Raw genomic sequence first — 25,895 nt, forward strand, 5'->3', positions numbered from 1 at the left:
AACGGATCTTTTATCACCCTATAATCCATCGCGCTCTTTAAGATCACTAAATTCAAGGCTTTTGGTCATACCTAGGATATCCAGAACCACCAAAGGAGGGAGAGCATTCTCACATTTGGCTCCAAAACTCTGGAATAGTCTTCCTGATACTGTTCGTTGCGCAGACTCGCTCTCCCAGTTTAAAACTAGATTAAAGTCGCATCTCTTCAGCCAGGCATTCATATAATCCTACAGTTCAAACTACAATCCGGCCTCTAGCTCATAAATGCCAGAGGAGAACTGGCCCCTGACTGAGCCTGGGTTCTCCCAAGGTTTTTTTTCTCCATTAGGTCACCTGATGGAGTTTTAGGACACCATTAGGTCACTTGATGAAGTTTTTCGGTTCCTTGCCACTGTTGCCTTTGGCTTGCTCAGTTGGGGATATTTTGGGGATATTTAATTTAATTTTATCAATCAATAAATTCCTCTTGAAACAAACTTTGTTGTATTATTTTAATTTAATACTGTGAAGCTGCTTTGATACAATCTGTATTGTGAAAAGCGCTATACAAATAAACTTGACTTGACTTGACTTGACTTTATTTTAAGGTGTCTTTGTTACACTGTAACTATACATTTAAGTGCTGAGGGTAACACTTTTATTTTACTGTGTCATTGTTACATATGTTACATGTAGTTACTATAGTAATAACTATAAATTATGCATAATTACATGCAACTAACCCTCAACCAAAACCTAATCCTACCCTATCTAGTAGTACCTAGTAAGTACATGTAGTTACTTAATATTACTCAGTACTTAAATGTCTAATTACACTGTAACAACGACACCTTAAAATAAAGTGTAACCATGCTGAGTAATATTAAGCAACTACATGTACTTACTAGGTACTACTAGATAGGGTAGGATTAGGTTTTGGTTGAGGGTTAGTTGCATGTATTTATGCATAATTTATAGTTATTACTATAGTAACTACATGTAACATATGTAACAATGACACGGTAAAATAAAGTGTTACCTTTACTTGAAATATTAACTTGAAGTCCCCTGAGATTTTAACAACACATTTGCATGTTCATGCTTCTCTGAAGTTGGTTAATGGTCACATGACATGCAGGTAAACAAATTTGTACCTTAATATAACAGCTTCGAAATCATTTCGATGGTAAACAAACTCGTAGGTGACGCCTCGACAAATCTCGCGAGAATCACGACTTGCTTTACGGCACGACGTCACATACATCAACAACATATGAAGAGCCTCTGTGGAAGACACTAGCACTTGAAATATTTCAGATGTGAATCATGGCAGGGTCGACGAAGAAAACGACGAAAGCGCGGTCGGAAGAGTGCAGAGACGGCTCTGCACGAGTGGTATTTACGGCAGTAACGTTAAATACAAGTACTCCACAGAGACTCTAGGGGGCGCTGTTTGAGAAAAACGGAAACTGCATAGTGTGCCATTAAATATTTAGGGCCAGATTTACTAAAAGCTTTTGGCATTAAAAAAAAACAGTCTGGATTTACAGTCTGGAAATATATACAAGAGGAACAGAATAGGTCCCAAGACAGAACCCTGAGGTACCCCACACGACAACTCTGCAGTTTCAGACATGATCTGATTCACAGAAAGGTAGGATGAAAACCATTTTAAAACTGATCCAGATATCCCAACCCAATAATATGTCACCCATAATATGTCGCCCATTCCTAGTGATGGTCTTGCACAGCCAAACTCTCTATGGCAGCACAAGAACGATAAAATACAGATCAAGCATGAATTGCACGCCTAATGTTCTTGCTAACTAGTAAAAAAAAAAGACATGACACTGACCAACACGTCCAAATCGACTTGAACGCTCATTGTGTGCGATTCCCAAACTTCCCATGAGGATCAGTCCTGCCACACAATCTGCTTTAAAGTTGCATGTTATTGTTCTTGTCAGTTCTTTATCTTTTTAATCTGTTCGATCAAACGACTTTTGAAGAAAGTCCAAAAACTATTATTTAATGCATGATCCAAGTCTCTTATGTCTACCTCTCTCTTCCTCCATCTGCTCCTGCTCTCCGTTCCTCTTCACGTTTACCATCCGTTCTGTCTTCCATTGTCCAGGGAAAACCTTCCCCCTTTCTTTGGTCCTCATGGGTCGGGCAGCAGATGGAAGGCTAGTTTGTGGCCAGTGGTTTTTTAAATATGTTAATAAATGCATGTGAGTGTGTGTTGGACTTCAGTGTTGTCAGATCTCCTCCTCCTCCTTCACTGGTATTGTGCTGGTCTGAGAATGAGTCCGTGATTTGGTGTAGACGTGACTGGGAAACATCTTTAGTTGGTGTCTTTGTGGGTTCTGGGTGAGACAGGGATAAGAAGAAGAGATATTTGAGGAAAGCAGAGGAAGAGAGCGAGAGAAACAGACAGAAAACGAAGGAATAGAACTGGGAAGGTTTGAAGGAGGATTGTGTTGTGGATTTCTGCCATGGAAACTTCGTATGACGACACTGACGATGAACGGCAGGAGAGACGAGGTACCAGTGACGCTTCGTTATTCCCACTGCATTTGATTCACTGCGTCACATGGGCTTCTTTTATTGCTGGTTGTTAACTGGATTTTTAAAGTGCATATTAGGTGTTCAACTCAGGCATAGTTTGAGGCCAAACAACTTTTGATGAAAGTCCAAAAACTATTTTTTCATGCATTGGTCTGTCATTGGTCCAAGTCTTCAGAGATCTTTGTCTCTTTTCAGAGAACTGGATTCTGCTCGACACTAGGGATGTATTGCATGCATTACAAACAAAAGTTCAGCTCATATGTTTGTCATTTTTTGCCTTGATGACATTGAAAATGAAAGCTGACATTTATGTCAGAAGAGCTTTTTTATTTATTTTTATTTATTGCAAATATTCAGTCTCATCAGATTGATAGACATTTTGAATAGATGTTTTTAAATCAAGTTGAGAAAAATAGTCTGATTCAAGCTTAGTTTTTTTTAATCATTAATTGGATTACTTCACTACTTTCAATCCAATCAAAATGTAATGTGGATCAAACTGAAACAGATTTATTAAGGTGTTTACATGAATTGAGTCCAATTGAGCTCTGAATCTGATGATGAACGGATTATTTGTGTGCGTGTAAACACTGATCGTCTGCTACTTGCAGCACAGTGTTTTAAACCTTTATTCTTCATACCTTAAACCGTCTCATGTCCTGTTGACTATAATGATCTTCCAGAACATGCAAGTTTCATGTTGAGAGATCAAGGGTCTGGCTGAAGTTTAGAGACGTGAGGAAGCCGTAGCTGCTGTTTTCTCTGTTTATGTTCATTAACTTACGACAACTTTTGTCCATGGCATGAACACACTTCTGTAGAACTTGCACAAACTTGTGAGGATCTGTGGAACCTCCTAATGTTCAGACACACACCAGCAGGACACTGGCGGAGAGTGAACTGGTTTCTGAGAGCAGTGTGTGTCTGGGGAAGAGCCGAGTCCTGACCTGTGCTGGATCTCCATGAGGAGCTTCTGCTCCTCCTCTTCCTCCTTTCCGCCTCTTCTGCTCCTCCTCCTCCTCTTCTGCTCCTCCTCTCCTCTTCTGCTTCTCCTCTTCCTCCTCTTCTGCTCCTCCTTTTCTCCTCTTCTGCTCCTCCTCTTCCTTCTTCTGCTCCTCCTCTTCCTCCTTTTCTCCTCTTCTTCTCCTCCTCTTGCTCATTTTCTCCTCTTCCTCTTCTGCTCCTCTTCTCCTCTTCTACTCCTCTTCTCCTCTTGTGCTCCTCCTCCTCCTCTTCTGCTCCTTCTGCTCCTCCTCTTCCTCCTTTTCTCCTCTTCTGCTCCACCTCTTCCTCCTTTTCTCCTCTTCTGCTCCATCTCTTCCTCCTCTTCTGCTCCTCCTCTTGCTCCTTTTCTCCTCTTCCTCCCTTTCTCCTCTTCTGCTCCTCTTGCTCCTTTTCTCCTCTTCTCCTCCTCTTGCTCCTTTTCTCCTCTTCTCCTCCTCTTGCTCCTTTTTCTCCTCTTGGTCCTTTTCTCCTCTTCTCCTCCTCTTGCTCCTTTTTCTCCTCTTGCTTCTTTTCTCCTCTTGCTCCTCCTCTTGCTCCTTTTTCTCCTCTTGCTCCTTTTCTCCTCTTCTCCTCCTCTTGCTCCTTTTTCTCCTCTTGCTCCTTTTCTCATCTTCTCCTCCTCTTGCTCCTTTTCTCTTCTCCTCCTCTTCCTCCTTTTCTCTTCTCCTCCTCTTCCTCCTTTTCTCCTTCTCCTCCTCTTCTCCTCCTCTTCCTCCTTTTCTCCTTCTCCTCCTCTTCCTCCTTTTCTCCTTCTCCTCCTCTTCCTCCTTTTTTATGCTTGCATGAGGTGGTTTTTCAGGCAATTCGAAGAAGGAATACTTAGCAAAACTTCGCATTTACAGTCTCCTGACGTAGATGGAGCGGTGTTTGGACAGAAGACGAGACAGAGTTCTTCGTTAAACTCGTAAAAGACAAAATTACTGGAATACTGGATTCTAAACCACAAAGAAATGCCACAATCACAAGCTTGAAGCAGATATAAGGGAGAAACACCTCATATGTGCCCCTCACAAGTATAAGGGTCTTTCCTTGCCATTAATGCCTGGATAAAACACCTACGGCTCCTTCGATTAATAATAATGTCTAGTGCAGTGACTGAGATATATATAAACCTACCAACATCTATTGACCTGATTTTTAGAATGACTTATTGCAAGAGGAAAATATGACGTTTTAGTCGCATAACATCGGTTAATGGAAACGCCTTCATTTCGCAATAGTTTTTAATCGACATTTAAAAATGTCACATGACAGTGACAACATTGTGGACACCATATTTAATTCATACGACAGTCATTCATACTACAGAACTCTTTGTTTTTCCACTGCCATCAACACTAAGTGAACTAAATCTGTGCCATTTTAAAGACAGACCACATTTCAGTGAATATATGGAGGGGAAAAAGTCTGAAATATGACTGTGGTCAGGAGTGAGGAGTCAGGCATGAGCACCGCTGTATTGGCATGGAGAGCTGGAAAGAGTGAAATGTGGCTTATAATTCGGGAATGTGGCGTGTTTGTGTGTGTTTTAGGAGATGCATTTTATAAGTGATGTGTAATGACAGCATTTCAGTGTTTGAGGAATGAAGCTCAGTGCACTAAATACAGCATCAGCTCCTCTGAAAACAAACATTATTAGAGGCGAAACAAGAAGGTTAGTGAAGAAATATGACTACGACTTTATTTATTGTTCTGTAGTATTTCATTTCTTAAGAAAATTAGAACAATCAAAAGAAAAACACCTGGGAATATTACAGCATTGGGAATATAATGTCGCAATGGAAAAAGTCTCTCTTAAAAAATCAAGTAAATAATTATACAAATATAATTTATGTACAGTATAATAAACAAATTATATAAACATTAGGGGTGTAACGATACACGTATTCGTATTGAACCGTTCGGTACGAGGCTTTTGGTTCGGTTTTCGGTACGCATTTTCAAACCGAACGGTTCGTTGGACCATTTTTCCTGCCGACCAAAATTTCGTTATTTCAAATGTAGGCGCGTTGCGCGTGGCAAGCGCACTCATAATGTAAGAGACGCCGGCACGACCACAACATTGCCCAACATCAAATGGCAAACGTAATGCAAGCGGAACGAAACTGCTCGTTATTGTGTGGTTGAAGGACCGTTTATCAGTTTGGACCAGTGCAGCACGAGCCGATCGTGATCATGTGACACTGTTACTACACAGCGCTAATAAGAGATCCAGTAAAGAAAGCATTTGAATTCGCCACTGAAGTAATAACATTGCTGCGAGATCTAGTGAGAAACATTCACATTTCTCCGTTATTAACGGATCAAACAGCGCTGACGTGGAAACCAGGAAGAAACATTGTGCCATGAATGAACTATCCAGTGTCCACAGATCAGCCACATTCACCATGGATTTACTGTAGTAACACTAACTGCAACCATGGAGGTTTGGCAGGAATAGTAGGCTATAATGCCTTCAAGTAACATTACGTTGGTTTTATTTTGACATTATGAATACAATTGCTGCCCTCAAATGTTAATCTGAACTAAAATAAACCTTTGTTTATAACTACTACAATATTACATTTCATTTTTTCCAAAGAGCTGTTTTGTTTTATATGCTCCTAAGAAGAGTCAATTATAGCTCTAGAACTGCTCAAAGTAAAAAAAAATCATACTTTATGATGTAAGTTTTAATAAAAAAAATCAAGGAAATTTCTCTGCCATTTCTTTCTTTTTGCTGTATTGAAAACGTACCGAACCGAACCGTGACAGAACTGTATCGTATCGAACCGAACCGTGAATTTTGTGAACCGTTACACCTAGGGTTGGGTACCGAAACCCGGATCCAATAGGGAACCGGTTCCGACGTAAACGGTAGTAACGAGACCGAATAAGAACGAAACTTTCGGTGCCTGATTTCGGTGCCTGACTTTTTTCACCGCCCCCTATAAAACATCTCGCGGCACGAATGATCCAATAACAAAACATCTCCAGTTAACCAGCAGAGCATTCATTTAGTTCGTTTGTTAAATAAGAGACGATCTAGCGCTAAACTGGGTTTTTTAAATCAAGTGATCAAAGTGCTCGTTGCCGCTGCGATCAGTGGCGCGGATACAGTGTTTTCTCTTGTGGCTCGCGCACACCGCACTTTCTTCACTCGCGCTTCAATACGTTGCAGAGATCGATCTATTTATGAGGCACCGTCTATATAGCCCCTTTCACACAGCGCTTTGAACCCGGCAAATTGCCGGCAAATTGCCAGAGCGCCTTCTGTGTGAACGCAAACTCGACCCGGGATTTATGCCGGGATCGATGCCGGGTCGGGACCTAGTAACATTGCCGTGTTCAGTCCCGGAACGCGCGCTGTGTGAACAAAAGCCGTAATAATGCCGTGTCGTAGTGATGACGCTGAAGCCGGGCTCGTTCTCCAGCTGTGAAACGGTACGTAATGCGCAAGTTTATGATCGAATCAGAGAAACAAATGCACAGGCGTGGTTTCTCGAGAGAGAGATCGCAGCTCATAAGCAAACTTAAGACTCTGCTGAGATTACAAGTCACATCGATGTCACGTGTCTTTACGGCATTTTTACGGGTTGTGTGTGAACGCACTCTCTGATTCCGGAAAATCACTGGCAGTGTGAATGAACCAAAATCAAACGAACCCGGGTCAAATCCCGGGTCACTTTATCCGTGTATTTTCCGGAATCTCTGTGTGAAAGGGGCTTATGAGTATGTGCGTGGAGAGTTTGTGTGTGCGTGCTCGCGTCTCAGATGAGTATGTGCGCGGAGAGTTTGTGTGTGCATGCTCGCGTCTCAGATGAGTATGTGCGCGGAGAGTTTGTGTGTGCATGCTCGCGTCTCAGATGAGTATGTGCGCGGAGAGTTTGTGTGTGCTTGCTCGCGTCTCAGATGAGTATGTGCGCGGAGAGTTTGTGTGTGCTTGCTCGCGTCTCAGATGAGTATGTGCGCGAGTTTGTTTGTGTGTGTGTGTGCTCGCGTCTCAGATGAGTATGTGCGCGGAGAGTTTGTGTGTGTGTATGTGTGTGTGTGTGTGTGTGCGTGCTCGCGTCTCAGATGAGTATGTGCGCGGAGAGTTTGTGTGTGCGTGCTCGCGTCTCAGATGAGTATGTGCGCGGAGAGTTTGTGTGTGCTTGCTCGCGTCTCAGATGAGTATGTGCGCGGAGAGTTTGTGTGTGCTTGCTCGCGTCTCAGATGAGTATGTGCGCGAGTTTGTTTGTGTGTGTGTGTGCTCGCGTCTCAGATGAGTATGTGCGCGGAGAGTTTGTGTGTGTGTATGTGTGTGTGTGTGTGTGCGTGCTCGCGTCTCAGATGAGTATGTGCGCGGAGAGTTTGTGTGTGCGTGCTCGCGTCTCAGATGAGTATGTGCGCGGAGAGTTTGTGTGTGCTTGCTCGCGTCTCAGATGAGTATGTGCGCGAGTTTGTTTGTGTGTGTGTGTGCTCGCGTCTCAGATGAGTATGTGCGCGGAGAGTTTGTGTGTGTGTGTGTGTGTGTGTGTGTGCTCGCGTCTCAGATGAGTATGTGCGCGGAGAGTTTGTGTGTGCTTGCTCGCGTCTCAGATGAGTATGTGCGCGGAGAGTTTGTGTGTGCTTGCTCGCGTCTCAGATGAGTATGTGCGCGAGTTTGTTTGTGTGTGTGTGTGCTCGCGTCTCAGATGAGTATGTGCGCGAGATTGTTTGTGTGTGTGTGTGTGTGTGTGTACTCTCGTCTCGGATGAGTATGTGCGTGAGTTTGTTTGTGTGTGTGTGTGTGTGTGTGCTCGCGTCTCAGATGAGTATGTGCGCGGAGAGTTCCGCGCGTCTCGTATGTGTAGAGTTTGCGTGTGTGTAGAGTTTGCGTGTGTGTGTGCGCGTGAGCGACTTTAGATGTGACGTTGTGCATTTCATATAGTTGGAGCATTCAGCAGTATACATGTATGTGTGACTACTTAGTATGTGTATGCAAGCGTTTTATGTGTGCGTGAATGAAGTTCGATTTAAGCCCTAGACGGCGCCTCATATCTATTCGTTCTGGTGAAATCACAAAATATAATGCACACAAAGTGTCCCTGCTTGATATACAACCACTGATGAGCATAATCGGATAAAAAATAAATAAAAAAAATACGAATGCGGATTAGAACCCAAAACCTCTGACACTCTTGACTAAAGTTCAAGTTCAGCTGCAGTGTTCCTCTTCGGGTAAGTCTAGTATTTTAATGGCAACTGCAAATCTTGCATATCAAGTATGAAGTATATCAAGTATATTTATATGAGGCTATACTATGTGTGTTAAATATTTCTGCTCTGTGTCAGATATTTCTCTGTTTTGTAAAAGTCTATAATATATAATATGTAATATAATATATATAAATAATATGAGAAGACAAAATTTTTATCTTAAGTGTTTTCGGCTACATCAGCACAATTTTAAATTTAATCAGACATCAGAAAATCTTTTTCAGAAAACACACACAGGTATTATTTTTTTTGATAAAGTGTGTGCGGTTTTGTTTTCTTAAGTACCGGTTTAAGAACCGTTTAAGCACCGGAACCGTTTGAAAAATACCGAGTAGGTACTGGTATCGGATAAAACCCAACCAATACCCAACCCTAGTTACACCCCTAATAAACATAGATATTTAAATATTTTATGAGATGTTATGCTTTAAAGTAATGACGCTTTATTGTCATAAAGCCCATACATTTTATTTTATCAAAATATTTCTGTATTCTGATTTCTGGTGTAAACGAAGCCCCGCATGAATTATGGCCATGAATTAATGTGTTTGTTCCCACTAATACGTCAGCATATTTTACGAATTAGTTTCCTCATTTCAGTAAATCGTGGCCACGTAGAAGCACATTCATTCCCTTGTTTTAGTTCAATCAAAACAAGGGAATGAATTAGTCAAACTTGGCCAAGATTTACTGAAACGAGGGAACAAATTGATAAGTCGTGGGAACGAATTCTTAATTCATGGTCATGATTTACTAAAATGAGGGAACAAATTATTCCAACTTTGCCACGATTTACTAAAGCGAGGGAACGAATTAAGTTGTCGTAACGAATTCTTAATTCATGGTCACGACGATTTACTAAAACAAGGTAACGAATTAAGTCGTCGTAAACGAATTCTTAATTCATGGTCACGATTTACTCAAACAATGTATCAAATTAGTTCAAAGTGGCCAGAATTTACTAAAGCGAGGGAACGAATTAAGTTGTCGTAACGAATTCTTAATTCATGGTCACGACGATTTACTAAAACAAGGTAACGAATTAAGTCGTCGTAAACGAATTCTTAATTCATGGTCACGATTTACTCAAACAATGTATCAAATTAGTTCAAAGTGGCCAGAATTTACTAAAACGAGGGAACGAATTAAGTCATCGTAACGAATTCTTAATTCATGGTCACGATTTACTAAAACGAGGGAACAAATTAGTTCAAAGTGGCCACGATTTACTAAAAACAAGGTAACGAATTAAGTCATTGTAACGAATTCTTAATTCATGGTCATGATTTACTAAAACAAGGTAACGAATTAAGTCATCGAAACGAATTCTTAATTCATGGTCACGATTTACTAAAACGAGGGAACAAATTAGTTCAAAGTGGCCACGATTTACTAAAAACAAGGTAACGAATTAAGTCATTGTAACGAATTCTTAATTCATGGTCACGATTTACTAAAACAAGGTAACGAATTAAGTCGTCGTAATGAATTCTTAATTCATGGTCACGATTTACTAAAACAAGGTAACGAATTAAGTAGTCTTAATGAATTCTTAATTCATGGTCACGATTAACTAAAACAAGGTAACGAATTCTTAATTCATGGTCACGATTTACTAAAATGAGGGAACAAATTATTCCAACTTTGCCACGATTTACTAAAACGAGGCAACGAATTAAGTCGTAACGAATTCTTAATTCATGGTCACGATTTACTCAAACAATGTATCAAATTAGTTCAAAGTGGCCAGAATTTACTAAAACGAGGGAACGAATTAAGTCATTGTAACGAATTCTTAATTCATGGTCACGATTTACTAAAACAAGGTAACGAATTAAGTCATCGTAACGAATTCTTAATTCATGGTCACGATTTACTAAAACGAGGGAACAAATTAGTTCAAAGTGGCCACGATTTACTAAAAACAAGGTAACGAATTAAGTCATTGTAACGAATTCTTAATTCATGGTCATGATTTACTAAAACAAGGTAACGAATTAAGTCATCGAAACGAATTCTTAATTCATGGTCACGATTTACTAAAACGAGGGAACAAATTAGTTCAAAGTGGCCACGATTTACTAAAAACAAGGTAACGAATTAAGTCATTGTAACGAATTCTTAATTCATGGTCACGATTTACTAAAACAAGGTAACGAATTAAGTCGTCGTAATGAATTCTTAATTCATGGTCACGATTTACTAAAACAAGGTAACGAATTAAGTCGTCGTAATGAATTCTTAATTCATGGTCACGATTAACTAAAACAAGGTAACGAATTCTTAATTCATGGTCACGATTTACTAAAATGAGGGAACAAATTATTCCAACTTTGCCACGATTTACTAAAACGAGGCAACGAATTAAGTCGTAACGAATTCTTAATTCATGGTCACGATTTACTCAAACAATGTATCAAATTAGTTCAAAGTGGCCAGAATTTACTAAAACGAGGGAACGAATTAAGTCATCGTAACGAATTCTCAATTCATGGTCACGATTTACTAAAACGAGGGAACAAATTAGTTCAAAGTGGCCACGATTTACTAAAAACAAAGTAACGAATTAAGTCATTGTAACGAATTCTTAATTCATGGTCACGATTTACTAAAACAAGGTAACGAATTAAGTCATCGTAACGAATTCTTAATTCATGGTCACGATTTACTAAAACGAGGGAACAAATTAGTTCAAAGTGGCCACGATTTACTAAAAACAAGGTAACGAATTAAGTCATTGTAACGAATTCTTAATTCATGGTCATGATTTACTAAAACAAGGTAACGAATTAAGTCATTGAAACGAATTCTTAATTCATGGTCACGATTTACTAAAACGAGGGAACAAATTAGTTCAAAGTGGCCACGATTTACTAAAAACAAGGTAACGAATTAAGTCATTGTAACGAATTCTTAATTCATGGTCACGATTTACTAAAACAAGGTAACGAATTAAGTCGTCGTAATGAATTCTTAATTCATGGTCACGATTTACTAAAACAAGGTAACGAATTAAGTCGTCGTAATGAATTCTTAATTCATGGTCACGATTAACTAAAACAAGGTAACGAATTCTTAATTCATGGTCACGATTTACTAAAATGAGGGAACAAATTATTCCAACTTTGCCACGATTTACTAAAACGAGGCAACGAATTAAGTCGTAACGAATTCTTAATTCATGGTCACGATTTACTCAAACAATGTATCAAATTAGTTCAAAGTGGCCAGAATTTACTAAAACGAGGGAACGAATTAAGTCATTGTAACGAATTCTTAATTCATGGTCACGATTTACTAAAACAAGGTAACGAATTAAGTCATCGTAACGAATTCTTAATTCATGGTCACGATTTACTCAAACAATGTATCAAATTAGTTCAAAGTGGCCAGAATTTACTAAAACGAGGGAACGAATTAAGTCATTGTAACGAATTCTTAATTCATGGTCACGATTTACTAAAACAAGGTAACGAATTAAGTCATCGTAACGAATTCTCAATTCATGGTCACGATTTACTAAAACGAGGGAACAAATTAGTTCAAAGTGGCCACGATTTACTAAAAACAAAGTAACGAATTAAGTCATTGTAACGAATTCTTAATTCATGGTCACGATTTACTAAAACAAGGTAACGAATTAAGTCATCGTAACGAATTCTTAATTCATGGTCACGATTTACTAAAACGAGGGAACAAATTAGTTCAAAGTGGCCACGATTTACTAAAAACAAGGTAACGAATTAAGTCATTGTAACGAATTCTTAATTCATGGTCATGATTTACTAAAACAAGGTAACGAATTAAGTCATCGTAACGAATTCTTAATTCATGGTCATGATTTACTAAAACAAGGTAACGAATTAAGTCATCGTAACGAATTCTTAATTCATGGTCACGATTTACTAAAACGAGGGAACAAATTAGTTCAAAGTGGCCACGATTTACTAAAAACAAGGTAACGAATTAAGTCATTGTAACGAATTCTTAATTCATGGTCACGATTTACTAAAACAAGGTAACGAATTAAGTCGTCGTAATGAATTCTTAATTCATGGGCACGATTTACTAAAACAAGGTAACGAATTCTTAATTCATGGTCACGATTTACTAAAACGAGGGAACAAATTATTCCAACTTTGCCACGATTTACTAAAACGAGGCAACGAATTAAGTCGTCGTAACGAATTCTTAATTCATGGTCACGATTTACTCAAACAATGTATCAAATTAGTTCAAAGTGGCCAGAATTTACTAAAACGAGGGAACGAATTAAGTCATCGTAACGAATTCTTAATTCATGGTCACGATTTACTAAAACGAGGGAACAAATTAGTTCAAAGTGGCCACGATTTACTAAAAACGAGGGAATGAATTAAGTCATTGTAACAAATTCTTAATTCATGGTCAAGATTTACTAAAACAAGGTAACGAATTAAGTCATTGTAACGAATTCTTAATTCATGGTCAAGATTTACTAAAACAAGGTAACGAATTAAGTCGTAACGAATTCTTAATTCATGGTCACGATTTACTAAAACAAGGTAACGAATTAAGTCGTAACGAATTCTTAATTCATGGTCACGATTTACTAAAACGAGGGAACAAATTGTTAAATTGTGGCCATGAGATAGGCCTACTCTTTTTTAAGATATACAATATTTATTTATTTATTTATTTATTTATTTATTTATTTATTGTTTGTGATGTTTCGAAAACCTCTTTGACTGTCACTCTACTGTTAAATGTAATTAAAATAGTACTTAGACCGTAATTAATACAAATGAAGATGATTAATTCAGACTCTGATACCAAATTAATGTTTTTTTGTCTTTTTTGCTTGGCTGTTTTGTCATAATATGAAGCTGTTTTTAATGTCAGACTGATTCATTCATTGGATATGAATCATCCGATTATTTTGGTCAGTTGACTAAAACCTTATAATGGTTTTCTGTAGCTCACGGGACAGTAAACAAGAGTCCCTAAGTGTTTCTGGAAAGGGTGGGAATAGATTGTAGCATTGAAGTGGCTTCATAAGAGAGAGTGTGTGTGTGTGTGTGTGTGTGGGTCGTGAGAGACTGTGCTGTGGCCAGTACTCACTGGGTTGTGGTTAACTCGCTGCTATGGAAACTCTATTCACCAGCACAGAATGCTTTCACCCGGTGAGCCTCATAAATGCTGGGCACGAACTGTGGGACACATTCGGGATCTGAAAGGCCTCTCCGCTGCTTAATAAATCTGCTTTAATTTGCCTTTGTGTGCCGGGAAACAGGCCTCTGTGTAGAGGAACGTTCAGGATCGGGACTGTGCACAATGGCCTTGCATTAATCACTGCTGGGCTTTCTGCTCCCGGATGAGGGCGGAATGTACATAGACTCCAGCGTCATCATTTGAGGCTTGTTAAACATGTTTCTTTAAATGAAACCTATTTTTAGTACCTTTTTTTAATATTGTTTTGTGATTGTAACTCATGACAAATAAGTACATTTCTTCCTCCAGGAAGTTTTCTCATTTTAGTTTGTTATAAGTTATAAGGCGATGAGCAACTAAGGCGGCAAACAAATGCTCTCATTCCCATTTATCCCGGTTTTAATTCATTTTATTTATTTAATTAATTTTGTGTCTGACATTCTCATATTATTCCCATATTATTATCACATTTTTATATATTTATTTATTTATTTTTAAATATTTCTCACATTCCCATATTATCACATTTTCCCGTAGTATTTCCCCTTTATTTATATATATATATATATATATATATAATATTCTTTTTTATTTCATTTAATTATTTTCCTTACATTCCCATATTTTTTTTTCGTTTTTTTTTGTGTGTGCCATTTTCAAGACAATTAAGCGTATTTCTTCGTTACTTTAATGCCAAACATCTTAATTACTGTAATGTGAAAAAAGTAATTTTTTAAAAATATTTAAATATTTAAAATTATTTAAAACGTTGATATTTGTCATTGTAGTATTTGTTATGCTGCTTTCATTTTTACAATAATAAAAATCCTAATGAAAATGTTGAGAATAATGAAAATGATAAAATCTGAATAAAAACATTACAATAATAACAATATATCAGAAATAATATCACAAGGCCAAAAGTCTTCCTTTCAAATTAAATGTTTATTTATGTAATTGTTCAGTTATTGAAATAATGTATTAGTTAAAACATCAGCGTCACTACTTTAAGTTATTTACTACCAAACACTGGCATTAATGCACCAACTCCTCCTGTTTAACTCTATATAGTGCTGATATATTTCACAGCACAGTATTTTTCTTTCATGTCGTGTTTAAATTAGGCTTTGGTTCATTTATAAATCATGATAAATCATGGCGTGTCCATTATTGCACAGCAGCTCATGTGTGTTTCTTCATCACTCCTCATGAATCATCATTGATGATCATTATGGACGAGTCCAGACTCTGAGTGTGTGGATGATGAGCGGCTAAGAAGGCAAACATATGCTCACATTTCCATAAAAGGCTCCATTAATTATTTCTGCCTGTGATTTTGTTTTTGTCCCAGTATTTCTGCAGTGTTGTTGTGCTCTTCATTCTTGTAACACTGGTAAAACCAATGGCCAGTTGTGTTATTGTTTTTGTTTTGTTTTTTGTGAACCCAGACTGAGGAAGCAACACACACACACACACACACACACACACACACACACACACACACACACACACACACACACACACACACACACACACACACACACACACACACACACACACACACACACACATTTGTGTTTTTCATTCTTTGTGCTTTACTCTGTTTTTAATTAGTCAGTTCTGAGTTTTATGGCAGAGAAACGGTTTTCCAGCCCAGAACAATCTCTTGTTGACTCTCATGTTGTTATTTTTCCATGTTATTTTTTCTGTGAAGAACAAAATAAGAGTTTTTGAAGTTTTTTTTTCCATTCAAAAACGGTTCATAGCCTGTTCACAGCTGGTATCCCAGCGGATCACGAGTGGATGATGCTGAACTCCGGTGGAGAGTTTGTCCAAAACACATTCAAACCAGATTGCTTTCGTAGTGTAAACGCTCATGTGATCCGTTCTGTGTAAACATTAGCGGAAGCACACACACACACACACACACACACACACACAGACACACACACACACACACACACACACACGACCTAATGCGTAAACATAATCGGAAGCGCACTAGCCAGACGGGATTTAAACTATCGGCTGCAGACCCAAGTTTGGTTTGAAGATGGAAAAACGCTCCAAGCTCAATGTTCTCTCACCATTCCTGATTTCTAATAATTTAAATTATTTTGTATATATAAATACACGCGTATGTATATATTTAAGTCGTTTTAAAACATATGCATCCAGGAATGTGAAGCATGCATGTTGAGTATAACTGTTAAAACTGCACTGATTATAAACTGTGTGTGTGTGTGTGTGTGTGTGTGTGTGTGTGTGTGTGCAGGTTGTTTCGAGTGCTGCATTAAGTGTCTGGGAGGCGTGCCGTACGCGTCTCTGCTGGCCACCATCCTGTGTTTCTCCGGAGTGGCTCTGTTCTGCGGATGTGGACACGTCGCTCTCACGGGAACACTCACGATCCTGGAGAACCACTTCTCCAAGATCACCAGCGACCACGCCATGCTGACCGACATGTGAGTGTGTGTGTGTGTGTGTGTTGCTTATATTGTATGTAAGCAATAAGGTACTATTGCTTTTATAATCACACAATACAAATATTAAAGCAGAAAAATATGTATCAATGCAACTTTCATGAAGTAATATCACTAAAAGCCTTCCTTCCGCTGGAAAAAAATGTCCCTGACCGTGAACAGCAGCAGAAGTCACACACATTATTTCTCCATTAGATGGCGGCAAAGACTGTCTTTAAAGGTGCAGTGTGTAATTTTTAGCGGCATCTAGTGGTGAGGTTGTGAATTGCACCCAACAGAAGTTACGGTGGCCGACAGGAAGTGATGTCGTCTGAGACAGCAGAGAGGAGCCAGTTCAGCAATGAGGATTAATGAAGAAATTAGGTTTACTTAATTATTCAGTAAAACGATATGTCATTGCGGTTATTATTCTTACCTGTTCATCATTGTGTCAGTGTTTTATTCGCTGACTTTAGCTCGCTTCTTTGCACAAAGAACAACATAGTGACGAAACGCATTTGTCCGTTTAAGGCCACCATAGAAACATGTAAGGGGACCCACGGTGTGTGTAGAGAGAAATGCCCCATTCTAAGCTAATAAAAACATAACGGTTCATTATGTAAGCTCTTTATACACCACTGAAAACATAGTTATGTTTATGATATAGATATATGTAAATGCAGGGACACTCGCTCACTCGATCTCTCAATACTCTATAAGCTTCAATGAACAATATCAATGATAACTATTATGTTTGCGTTGCTAAGAGTGGTTGCTAGGGGTGTTGTGTAGTGAGGCATAGAACCGTTGGGTATTCATTTATCATGAATAAAACACTATTGACCAATCAGAATCAAGGACTGGAACTAACCGTTTTATAAAGTCCTTTGTAAATGCATACTGACAACAGAAGATGGTCTTACATTTGTTAAAATGATTTGGTGTGTTTAAAAATCCCCCAGTAGTGAAAATCTGCTTTAAGTGTTTTTAATGTGCTTTAAGACAAACCATGTGTAAATTCATAAGTCGACAGCATTGCTGAGTATTTCCTCCTTAAAACTGCAGTGAACCAAAGACAGTCTCAAACACACGCTTTGAAATCGCTGGTGTTTCTGACGTCACAAACTACCTTGTAACCAATCAGATCAACGTGTGATCGTCAACCAGTGGATCTCTGAGCTGAGTGAGTGAGTGGAGGCGGGGCTCATTTGCATATTCATAGAGCTGCGCATACTAAATGAGGCAAGGGTGTCGAGTTACATTCAAGATATTTTAAGGCATGAAGAAGGAAAAAACGTTTAAATATGTAATTTTGGTGATCAGAGATGAGTTTTAAGGGATAAGATGATTGACTACAGGGGACTTTAAAGCCTCATGGCATGGGACGATAATAGAGATGTTGATTTCTAGCAGCTCATGTCTCAGTGTCACAGTTTTACATCGAGCAATAACATCTGTTCCTCTCCTCTCGTGTTCTCCAGAGTCCAGCTCATGCAGTACGTCATCTATGGCATCGCCTCCTTCTTCTTCTTATACGGCATCATTCTCCTCGCCGAGGGCTTTTACACCACCAGTGCCGTGAAGGAGCTCCACAACGAGTTCAAGACCACCGTCTGCGGACGCTGCATCAGTGGGATGGTACCCTCACATTCTGCTTTTCTTCATCTGTGTTTAGTGTGTAATGTTGATGTTAGAGCATGAAAAAGTGAGTCAGTGTCAGTGTTTCTGAACTCCCTGAAACGCCTCCATTATAGTCTTGAGTTTCTTCCGGGAACGAACACGTCACAATATTCCTCATTATAATAATTCATACACAGAATAAAGGGGCGGGGCCTGGTTGAGTTAGTTAGTAGTGTGTTAAACTGGCGGTTATGGTAAGGGGCGGGACATTTCCCAAACACACTCGAAGCGCTCGACCAATCACAACACGCTGCTCCAGCCGACCAGTCAGAGCACAGTGTGCTTTTCAGAAGGAGGGGCTTCATAGAGACAGGAAGTAAACAGAGCGTTACTGACAGACTGGGAAGAGAGGAGCCGCAACAATGGAGAATATGAGGAGAATAATCAACATTCAAGCAGGAAAACCTGTTCTAGTAGAGCCTGAAAACATCATCAGGACTTTATAAAAGGTCCTCTTTAAAGCCAGTGTAGTTCAGAAATAATTCATTATATCCCATACAGTCGCTGTGGAGTCTGAAACCATTCTAGTTATTGTGTTTTTAATGTCTTGATGATATTACAGGAAATTTCACCTTTTAAACTTTAAGGCTTTAAACAACACAATGATCAAAAATACAGTAAAAATTTTGAAATATTATTAGAATTTAAAATAAGTGTTTTCAATGTGAATATATAGTAAAGTGTAATTTATGTTTCATTAATTCAGTGTCAATTGAAACTTGAAAATTCAGTTCTACTGCTTCAGATTTTTAAAAAGTTGATTGCTAAACGTCTCTTTCTCAGTTTGTGTTCCTGACGTACGTCCTGGGAATCGCGTGGCTCGGTGTTTTCGGTTTCTCAGCGGTTCCCGTGTTCCTGTTCTACAACATGTGGTCGACCTGCGCTGCCATGCGCTCACCGGTGGCCAACCTCACCTCCATCGACAGCATCTGCGTGGACGTGCGTCAGTACGGTACGCCAAACACTCTCAGTGTTCAGGGTTTTCTCATCTGAGACCTTAAAGTGGGTCAAATCAACAGTGGCGGGTAATGCTGTCAAATCACTAGCCAATATGGCGTGTTTACTCGTGTTTATTTCTGGGGAAGTTCGTGTGTAAGACAAATCTGCGCAGATTTAGTGCAAATACTCGTGAGTCATCATTATATATTAAATACATGTATTGTGCAGAATCTGTTAACATCTGGCTTACTTGAACACACGCCACTACACAACAAATAACGGCACTATAAATGCAGTGTTGATAAGGATTGTGTGTGTGATTGTTAACTCTGTTTGCCGAAACAGGAATTATTCCATGGAACGCGACTCCGGGAAAAGCTTGCGGCTCAACGCTAGGTGATATCTGCAACACCAGTGAGGTATGAAAGCACACTTCTCAGCTTGTTTCCTCAGTTGTCCCGCAGTAGATACACATGATCTTGTGTATGAAAGCACACTTCTCAGCTTGTTTCCTCGGTTGTCCCGCAGTAGATACACATGATCTTGTGTATGAAAGCACACTTCACAGCTTGTTTCCTCGGTTGTCCCGCAGTAGATACACATGATCTTGTGTATGAAAGCACACTTCTCAGCTTGTTTCCTCAGTTGTCCCGCAGTAGATACACATGATCTTGTGTTTGTGTGTTGCAGTTCTACCTGTCGTACCACCTGTATATCGTCGCGTGTGCCGGAGCCGGAGCGACCGTCATTGCTCTGGTAAGCACATGTTTCTCGTATGATCACATATAAATGGGGTGTTTGTTCCTATTCCTCCTCTTTTTTTTCTTTTTTTTGTCCCTTCATTCCCAGCGCCATCTCCTGCAAACCATGTGCTTTAAGCCCCTGATCTAATGGTTAGTTTGAGGAGACGTGGGACGCCAGCTTTAGCAGAAGCGTTTCTCCAGAATAATGCACAATTTATGCTGTGAGAGCATTAGATATTTTACTTCATTTTCAAGTATTTAGTCACATGCCAAACTGAGAACATTACGACTTAAGACAACAGATTTAACACCACAAAACTAGATCCCATTATAATCAGTAAAGCTGTCTACACTGGAAGCGTCTGATGTGTCGTGTTACACCTTCAGTTGACGGACGACCGGTTTATATTATTGACTTTTGCACAACTACTACAGCTCACTGGTAGATTATTATTTGTTTTTATTATTTCTTAATATAATTTTAGTTTATTTGATTGAATTTTATTTAAATTTTGTGTATTTTAATTTTATTATTTCTTTCTTTAATTTAATTTAATATTAATTTTGTGTATTTTAATTTTGTGTATTTTAATTTTGTGTATTTTAATTTTTATTATTTCTTTAATTAAATATTTTTTTATTTTATATAATTTTTTCTGTTACAAATATTCTTTTTATTATGAATTTTATTTGCAATGTAATTTTTTAAAAATGTTTTAAATATTTAAATAATTTCTGACATTATTTCAAAGCAACCCGTGTTGGTCTTTGCCTTCTAATTTAAATATTTTTTTTCTAATCTGTGTGCGCATATATTTGCATACTAACATTATTTTGCTATTCTAAAATAACCCATGCACAGTCAGACGCTTGCAGTGTCGACAGTGTTAGCGGTGTAATCTCAGGAACAACAGACTTACTTCATCTATAGTCAAACTGTCACTAAATGCGTTTCTTTATTCCGTTTCATATTCTTTATTATCTCATATTTGTGCTTTCTCTTCCACCAGCTCATCTACATGATGGCTACCACGTATAACTTTGCTGTTTTGAAGTTTAAGAGTCGAGAGGACTGCTGCACTAAATTTTAACGCAGTTGCATCAAAGTGCCTAGATGAGCAGCCACTGACAATATGGACTAAAATAATAGAGATGAAAACAAATGAGAGAAACATTTCATTGCTTTTGACATGTAATGTGTAAATATAGGATTGTATACAGATGTAGCATTTTGGACGCAGGTGCTGTAAACATGGACGTGTTGTTATGGAAAGTTTACATTTGTTTCTGCAACCACTAGAAAAGCTTAATTTGAAGCCTAATATAGTCTCTTTACATCCCTCCTGCAGTCTCTAAAGTATTATGATCAGTCAGGACAGATGCAGACAGTCAAAGGAAAGGGTTTTCCCATTCATTTTCTCTTCAGAGATTCGGGAAAATTCTTCCGAGTTCTGATCCATGAAACAAACCAACCAGACGATGCACAAAATTACATCGGATTCAATTGAACATTTAGAGTATTTGAAAAAAGACATATTAAGTCATATAAGATAAGCATAAAAACTTGTATTAAATATATAGTTAAAAAAAAAGAAGTAATAAATCATCATGAACGCATTAAATAATTGATCAAAAGTGACAGTAAAGACATTTAAAATGATGGAAAAAATAATATTTCAAATAAACGCTGTTCTTTTAAACTTTCTATTCATTAAAGAATCCTGAAAAATAAAATGTATGGCGGTTTCCACATAAATCTGAAGCAGCACGACTGTTCTCAACACTAGCCGCGTTTCCATTACCCTTCAAACTGCGCAAATTGAAATTGAAAATACACCCAATGGAAACACGTCAATTTCGCAAAAACTCCCATTTATCGCAAAACAGTTTCTCCGCTCGCATGAGGAGGTTTTTCAGGCAATTCGAAAAAGAAATATTTCGCAAAACTGCAATGGAAACAGTTTTTGCGCATTTCCAGGTCAGCTGACGTAGATGATGCGGTGTGATTGGACAGAATACGAGACAGAGATCTTTATTAAACTCATATAAGACAAAAGAATTACAGGAATAATGGATTCTAAACCTCAAATAAATGCCAGAATCAAGACCTGGAAGCAGATCTGAAGGAGAAACACCCAGAAACTCCTCATATGAGCCGCTCACAGTATAATAAGGGTCGTTCCTCACCATTAATGCTTGGAAAACACAAACACATCTCCTTCTATTAATAATAATGGCCAGTGCAGTGGCTGGGATATAGTACATAAACCTACCAGCGTCCGCTGCCATGGGTTTTGGAATGATTTTACTGATCGCCAGAGGAAAAAATTAAGTTTTAGTTGCATAACATCGGTAAGTGGAAACGCTGTCAATTCGCAATAGTTTTTTGTCCACATTTTAAAAAAAAGCGCAAATGTTTTGCGCAAATCTGTAATGGAAACGCGCCTACTGATAATAATCATAAATGTTTCTTGATCCTCAAATCCTCATATTAGAATGATTTGTGAAGGATCATGTGACACTGAAGACTGGAGTAATGATGCTGAAAATTCAGCTTTGATCACAGGAATAAATTACACTTTACTATATATTCACATAGAGAACAGATGATTTACATTATAATAATATTTCACAATTTTTACTGTATTTTTGAACAATCAAATGTAGCCTTGGTGAGCAGAAGAGACTCTTTCAAAATCAAAACTCGCACTGACACCAAAAATTATATCTTTTTATTTCATGAATTTAAAGATTTGATGAGTTTCGCTTCCAGAAGTAAATCACTTACAAAGCTTTAGAAACACATCTGTTATAAACTCTGGGGTTTTATTCAATTCCTCTATAGAGAAAATGAATGTGATTTTAACTTCCAGAATCTGCTGAGGTGTACTGGGGGAAATATATAGTTTCTAAAGACAAAAGTTTCAGAATTGTGCCAATTGTGCCGGTGCCAGTGAAGCCTTCCAGTGTTTCAGTGCTGTTCTCTTCCTGCGAACCCGTTTACAGTTCTCAGTGTTGTTTTTATCATTCCTATTCATTTGTTTTAAGCAGTATTATGAAGATTGTTGGTGTCTTTATGGAGTTATTTTAAACACAGACCTTTCACTGTCAAAATACAAATAAATAATTTTAAGTTCTAAAAAAACCCACATATTTAGTTGCATTATCTGTAAGATCAGATTTCATTGGAAACTGCATCTATATGATCAGAACACGCTACGGTAGATCTTGTCATGTATTATTATATGATTTGCTCATCATAACACTGTCTGCTTTACTATTAATAAACAAAAACATGCTGTCATTAGGAACAAACTGTGTCCTTTGATTTAAGCTCATTACTAAAAACTTTACATTAGGACACATTATTAAAATCACCATGATAATTGCAGCTTGTGATCAGAAGAATCACATGGAGATTGTGCCAAACTCTTGATTATGTGAATTTAACTTTTTAAAAAGCAGTAGATGCATTAATTTACAGCTAAAAACTCGTCCTAAAACCTTGTTAAAACTTTATTATTGCTTCTGTTAAAGGGGTCATGACACGACATCTTCCAGCAAACACATTCAAACGCTCCGAACAAACATATAATCCTGTGACGCGATCCGACAAATGGGAGAAAACCAGACGTGTAACAGCATATTAGATCCGTGCATTCACTCTTAAGGCCAATTTATACTTCTGCGTCGAGTGTACGCCGTAGTGTACGTCGTAGGGTACGCACGTAGGCGACGCCGTCGTGAGCATTTATACTTCTGCGAATGTCTGTGTTGCTCTGCAGTTACACCGCCGAAACACTAGTTGGCGCGGGTGGGTTTTAATGTTCCAGTTCCACTGTGTTTACATTCCTCGCGGCTGTTTTGAGTTTAGGTTTCTACGAGCAATGGCGACTGAAGGAGTCATACAGATGGCTGTATTTCCGCACTTCTTCAAGCAATCTCTCGGTCACTTGGTCTGTTTCCATGGCTCTTCACTGATCTTCGGAATTTAAAAATGGCGGGCGGGCGGTGCAGAGTGCAGAAGATCATTCCGGAAATGCGTAGGAGGAAACGCGATGCTATCCAGCCGACCAATCACAGATCTTGCGGTCCGCGTCGCCGCGACGCGTAGTTACATTTTTGAGGAGGTGCGCGTCAGGGTACGGCGAAGGGTACGACGTATGGTACACGTCAATGCGTATGCTACGCCGTACCTTCTACGCGCACCCGACGCAGAAGTATAAATTGGCCTTTAAAGAGACAGCAGCCTTAGTTTCATTAATAAAACACTCACTGCTTTTGACTGAATTGCTTTTTTATCCTTATTATGAATCAATTTATATTTAATTCATACAGTGTTTTATTTTTTACATTTGATTATTCAGTTTCGGTATTATTTCTTACTACATGTTAAATAAACCTATGCTACTAAACCGAAAAAATCTAAAAATAAAGTAAAATGTTCTGCCTTGCTTTATTACAGAAAAAAAGCATAAGCATAATTTAGCATAAATGTAAAAATTTTAAACAAAACAAATTTATTATGTGTGTAATAATCATATTCAGCTTAAATTTGTCTTATAATCATGGGTTGACTGAAATGTGAAGAAAAACTAAATAAATTTCAAGGTTCACATTTAATTCAGTGGGATCTTATTCCTTCTAGACCTATTACACCATTTACCGCCGTCAAAAAGTAACACAAAACAGACAACTACAATTAAAATGCACATATCGAATCAAAATTTGATTAAAGATCAAGAATCGGTTTTGCATCGGATCGAATGGTGACACACATCCAGTGTAGGCGAACATTAGCCGTTTAGCTACTGAATGCCAGTGGGCGGAGCCTACGGTGCAATGATGTTTAACTATTGGTCGATGTCTTGCTCTGGAGGCGGGAATATGCAAATGTTTTTGCTTGAGTGATGTCACAGATCCCGTAATATCAAAACAAGCTGTTTTTGGAGCAAAACAAGGCAGATTTGATTCCTCGTGTCATGAACCCTTTAAACCTCAGCTAATTTCTAGTAGCAACATCAGGAATCACAGCGGCTTCAGATGTGGCTCATCCACTGAGTAAACCGGTGTTTAATGTGTGGCTCAGTGCTAGCTGTCATGTGTTTTTCCTGCTTGTATCGCAGTGTTATGTTCAAACTGAGATCCAGCGTTGTTGAATTAACCGTCAGATTGCATGAGTTATTTAATACTCCTCTGAGTTTGTGGTGGCTGTAGTTTTTCCTTTATAATGAATAAACCTACTTTGTGTACGAACTCTCCTCAGTGGTCGTTATTATCTCGTACTAACCCTCATTTCAAGCTTCGCTCTGCTGCGCTTCAGTCCCTCACACCCCGTCCTGTGCATATTCATGTGGTTTATAGATGTCATAATATCCACTAGATTGTAGATGTTTGTACAGTAAAGGAATAGTTTGGCTGAAAATAAACCCTTGTGTCGTTTTAAACCCATATGCTGTTGTTTTTCAGTGCAACTCAAGAAAGAATGCACTTATTTGTATTGCTTTTATTGACTTCATGATGCTTTATATAGTTACATTTTACTAATAAAAAAAAAATTGTTTATATGTCACAAAATATATCTATATTTTCATCAAGCATGTTATCTGCATATAAAGAGATATCTTTTTTGATGATACATGCAATCAAGCAGTTGAGATTTGCTGTATAATATATATTATTTTTTTGGAAATGTATTTTTTTTCATCTGATAAATGCACTATAAGGCATGAATATCAATATCATGATATTTTGCTTGGAATCGATGAGTTTTGAAAAGTGTTATAGAAGTAAATGTTTGTAATAATTACTGCATGTATTTCAAAATACAACAGCATACAGGTTTGAATTGACGAGTATATTTTCATTTATGGATGAATTATTCCTTCACAATATGTTTGTGTGTGAGTGAGTGTGTGTGTGTGTGTGTGTGTGTGTCTGTGTAAATGAGTGAGTGAGCAAGTCAGTTAGCGAGTGTGTGAGTTAGTCAGTGAGCGAGTGTGTGAGTGAGTCAGTGAGCGAGCGAGTCAGTGAGCGAGTGAGTGAGTGAGTGAGTGAGTGAGTGTGTGTGTGAGTGAGCGAGTCAGTGAGCGAGTGTGTGTGTGAGTCAGC

General features: G+C 38.3%; 1 protein-coding gene across 3 annotated transcripts in view; it reads left to right on the forward strand.

Annotated features, from left to right (window-relative positions):
* The window catches only part of gpm6bb (glycoprotein M6Bb), a 50,549-nt gene that overhangs the window by 21,274 nt on the left and 3,380 nt on the right, over window positions 1-25,895 (forward strand). The window contains exons 1-7 of one of the 3 annotated variants that reach the window (XM_082174809.1): window positions 2,290-2,524; window positions 16,239-16,425; window positions 17,904-18,060; window positions 18,886-19,054; window positions 19,387-19,460; window positions 19,732-19,797; window positions 20,795-25,040. In XM_082174809.1, the coding sequence (XP_082030935.1) occupies window positions 2,476-2,524; window positions 16,239-16,425; window positions 17,904-18,060; window positions 18,886-19,054; window positions 19,387-19,460; window positions 19,732-19,797; window positions 20,795-20,875 (783 nt within the window). In that variant the 5' untranslated portion in view covers window positions 2,290-2,475 and the 3' untranslated portion in view covers window positions 20,876-25,040. Of the gene's footprint in view, window positions 1-2,281; window positions 2,525-16,238; window positions 16,426-17,903; window positions 18,061-18,885; window positions 19,055-19,386; window positions 19,461-19,731; window positions 19,798-20,794; window positions 25,041-25,895 lie in introns of those variants that run through there. The other 2 variants (XM_082174807.1, XM_082174808.1) reach the window with 2 other exon arrangements.

The sequence above is a fragment of the Leuciscus leuciscus genome (genome assembly GCF_965113295.1).
Source record: "Leuciscus leuciscus genome assembly, chromosome: 7".
NCBI lineage: Eukaryota > Metazoa > Chordata > Actinopteri > Cypriniformes > Leuciscidae > Leuciscus > Leuciscus leuciscus.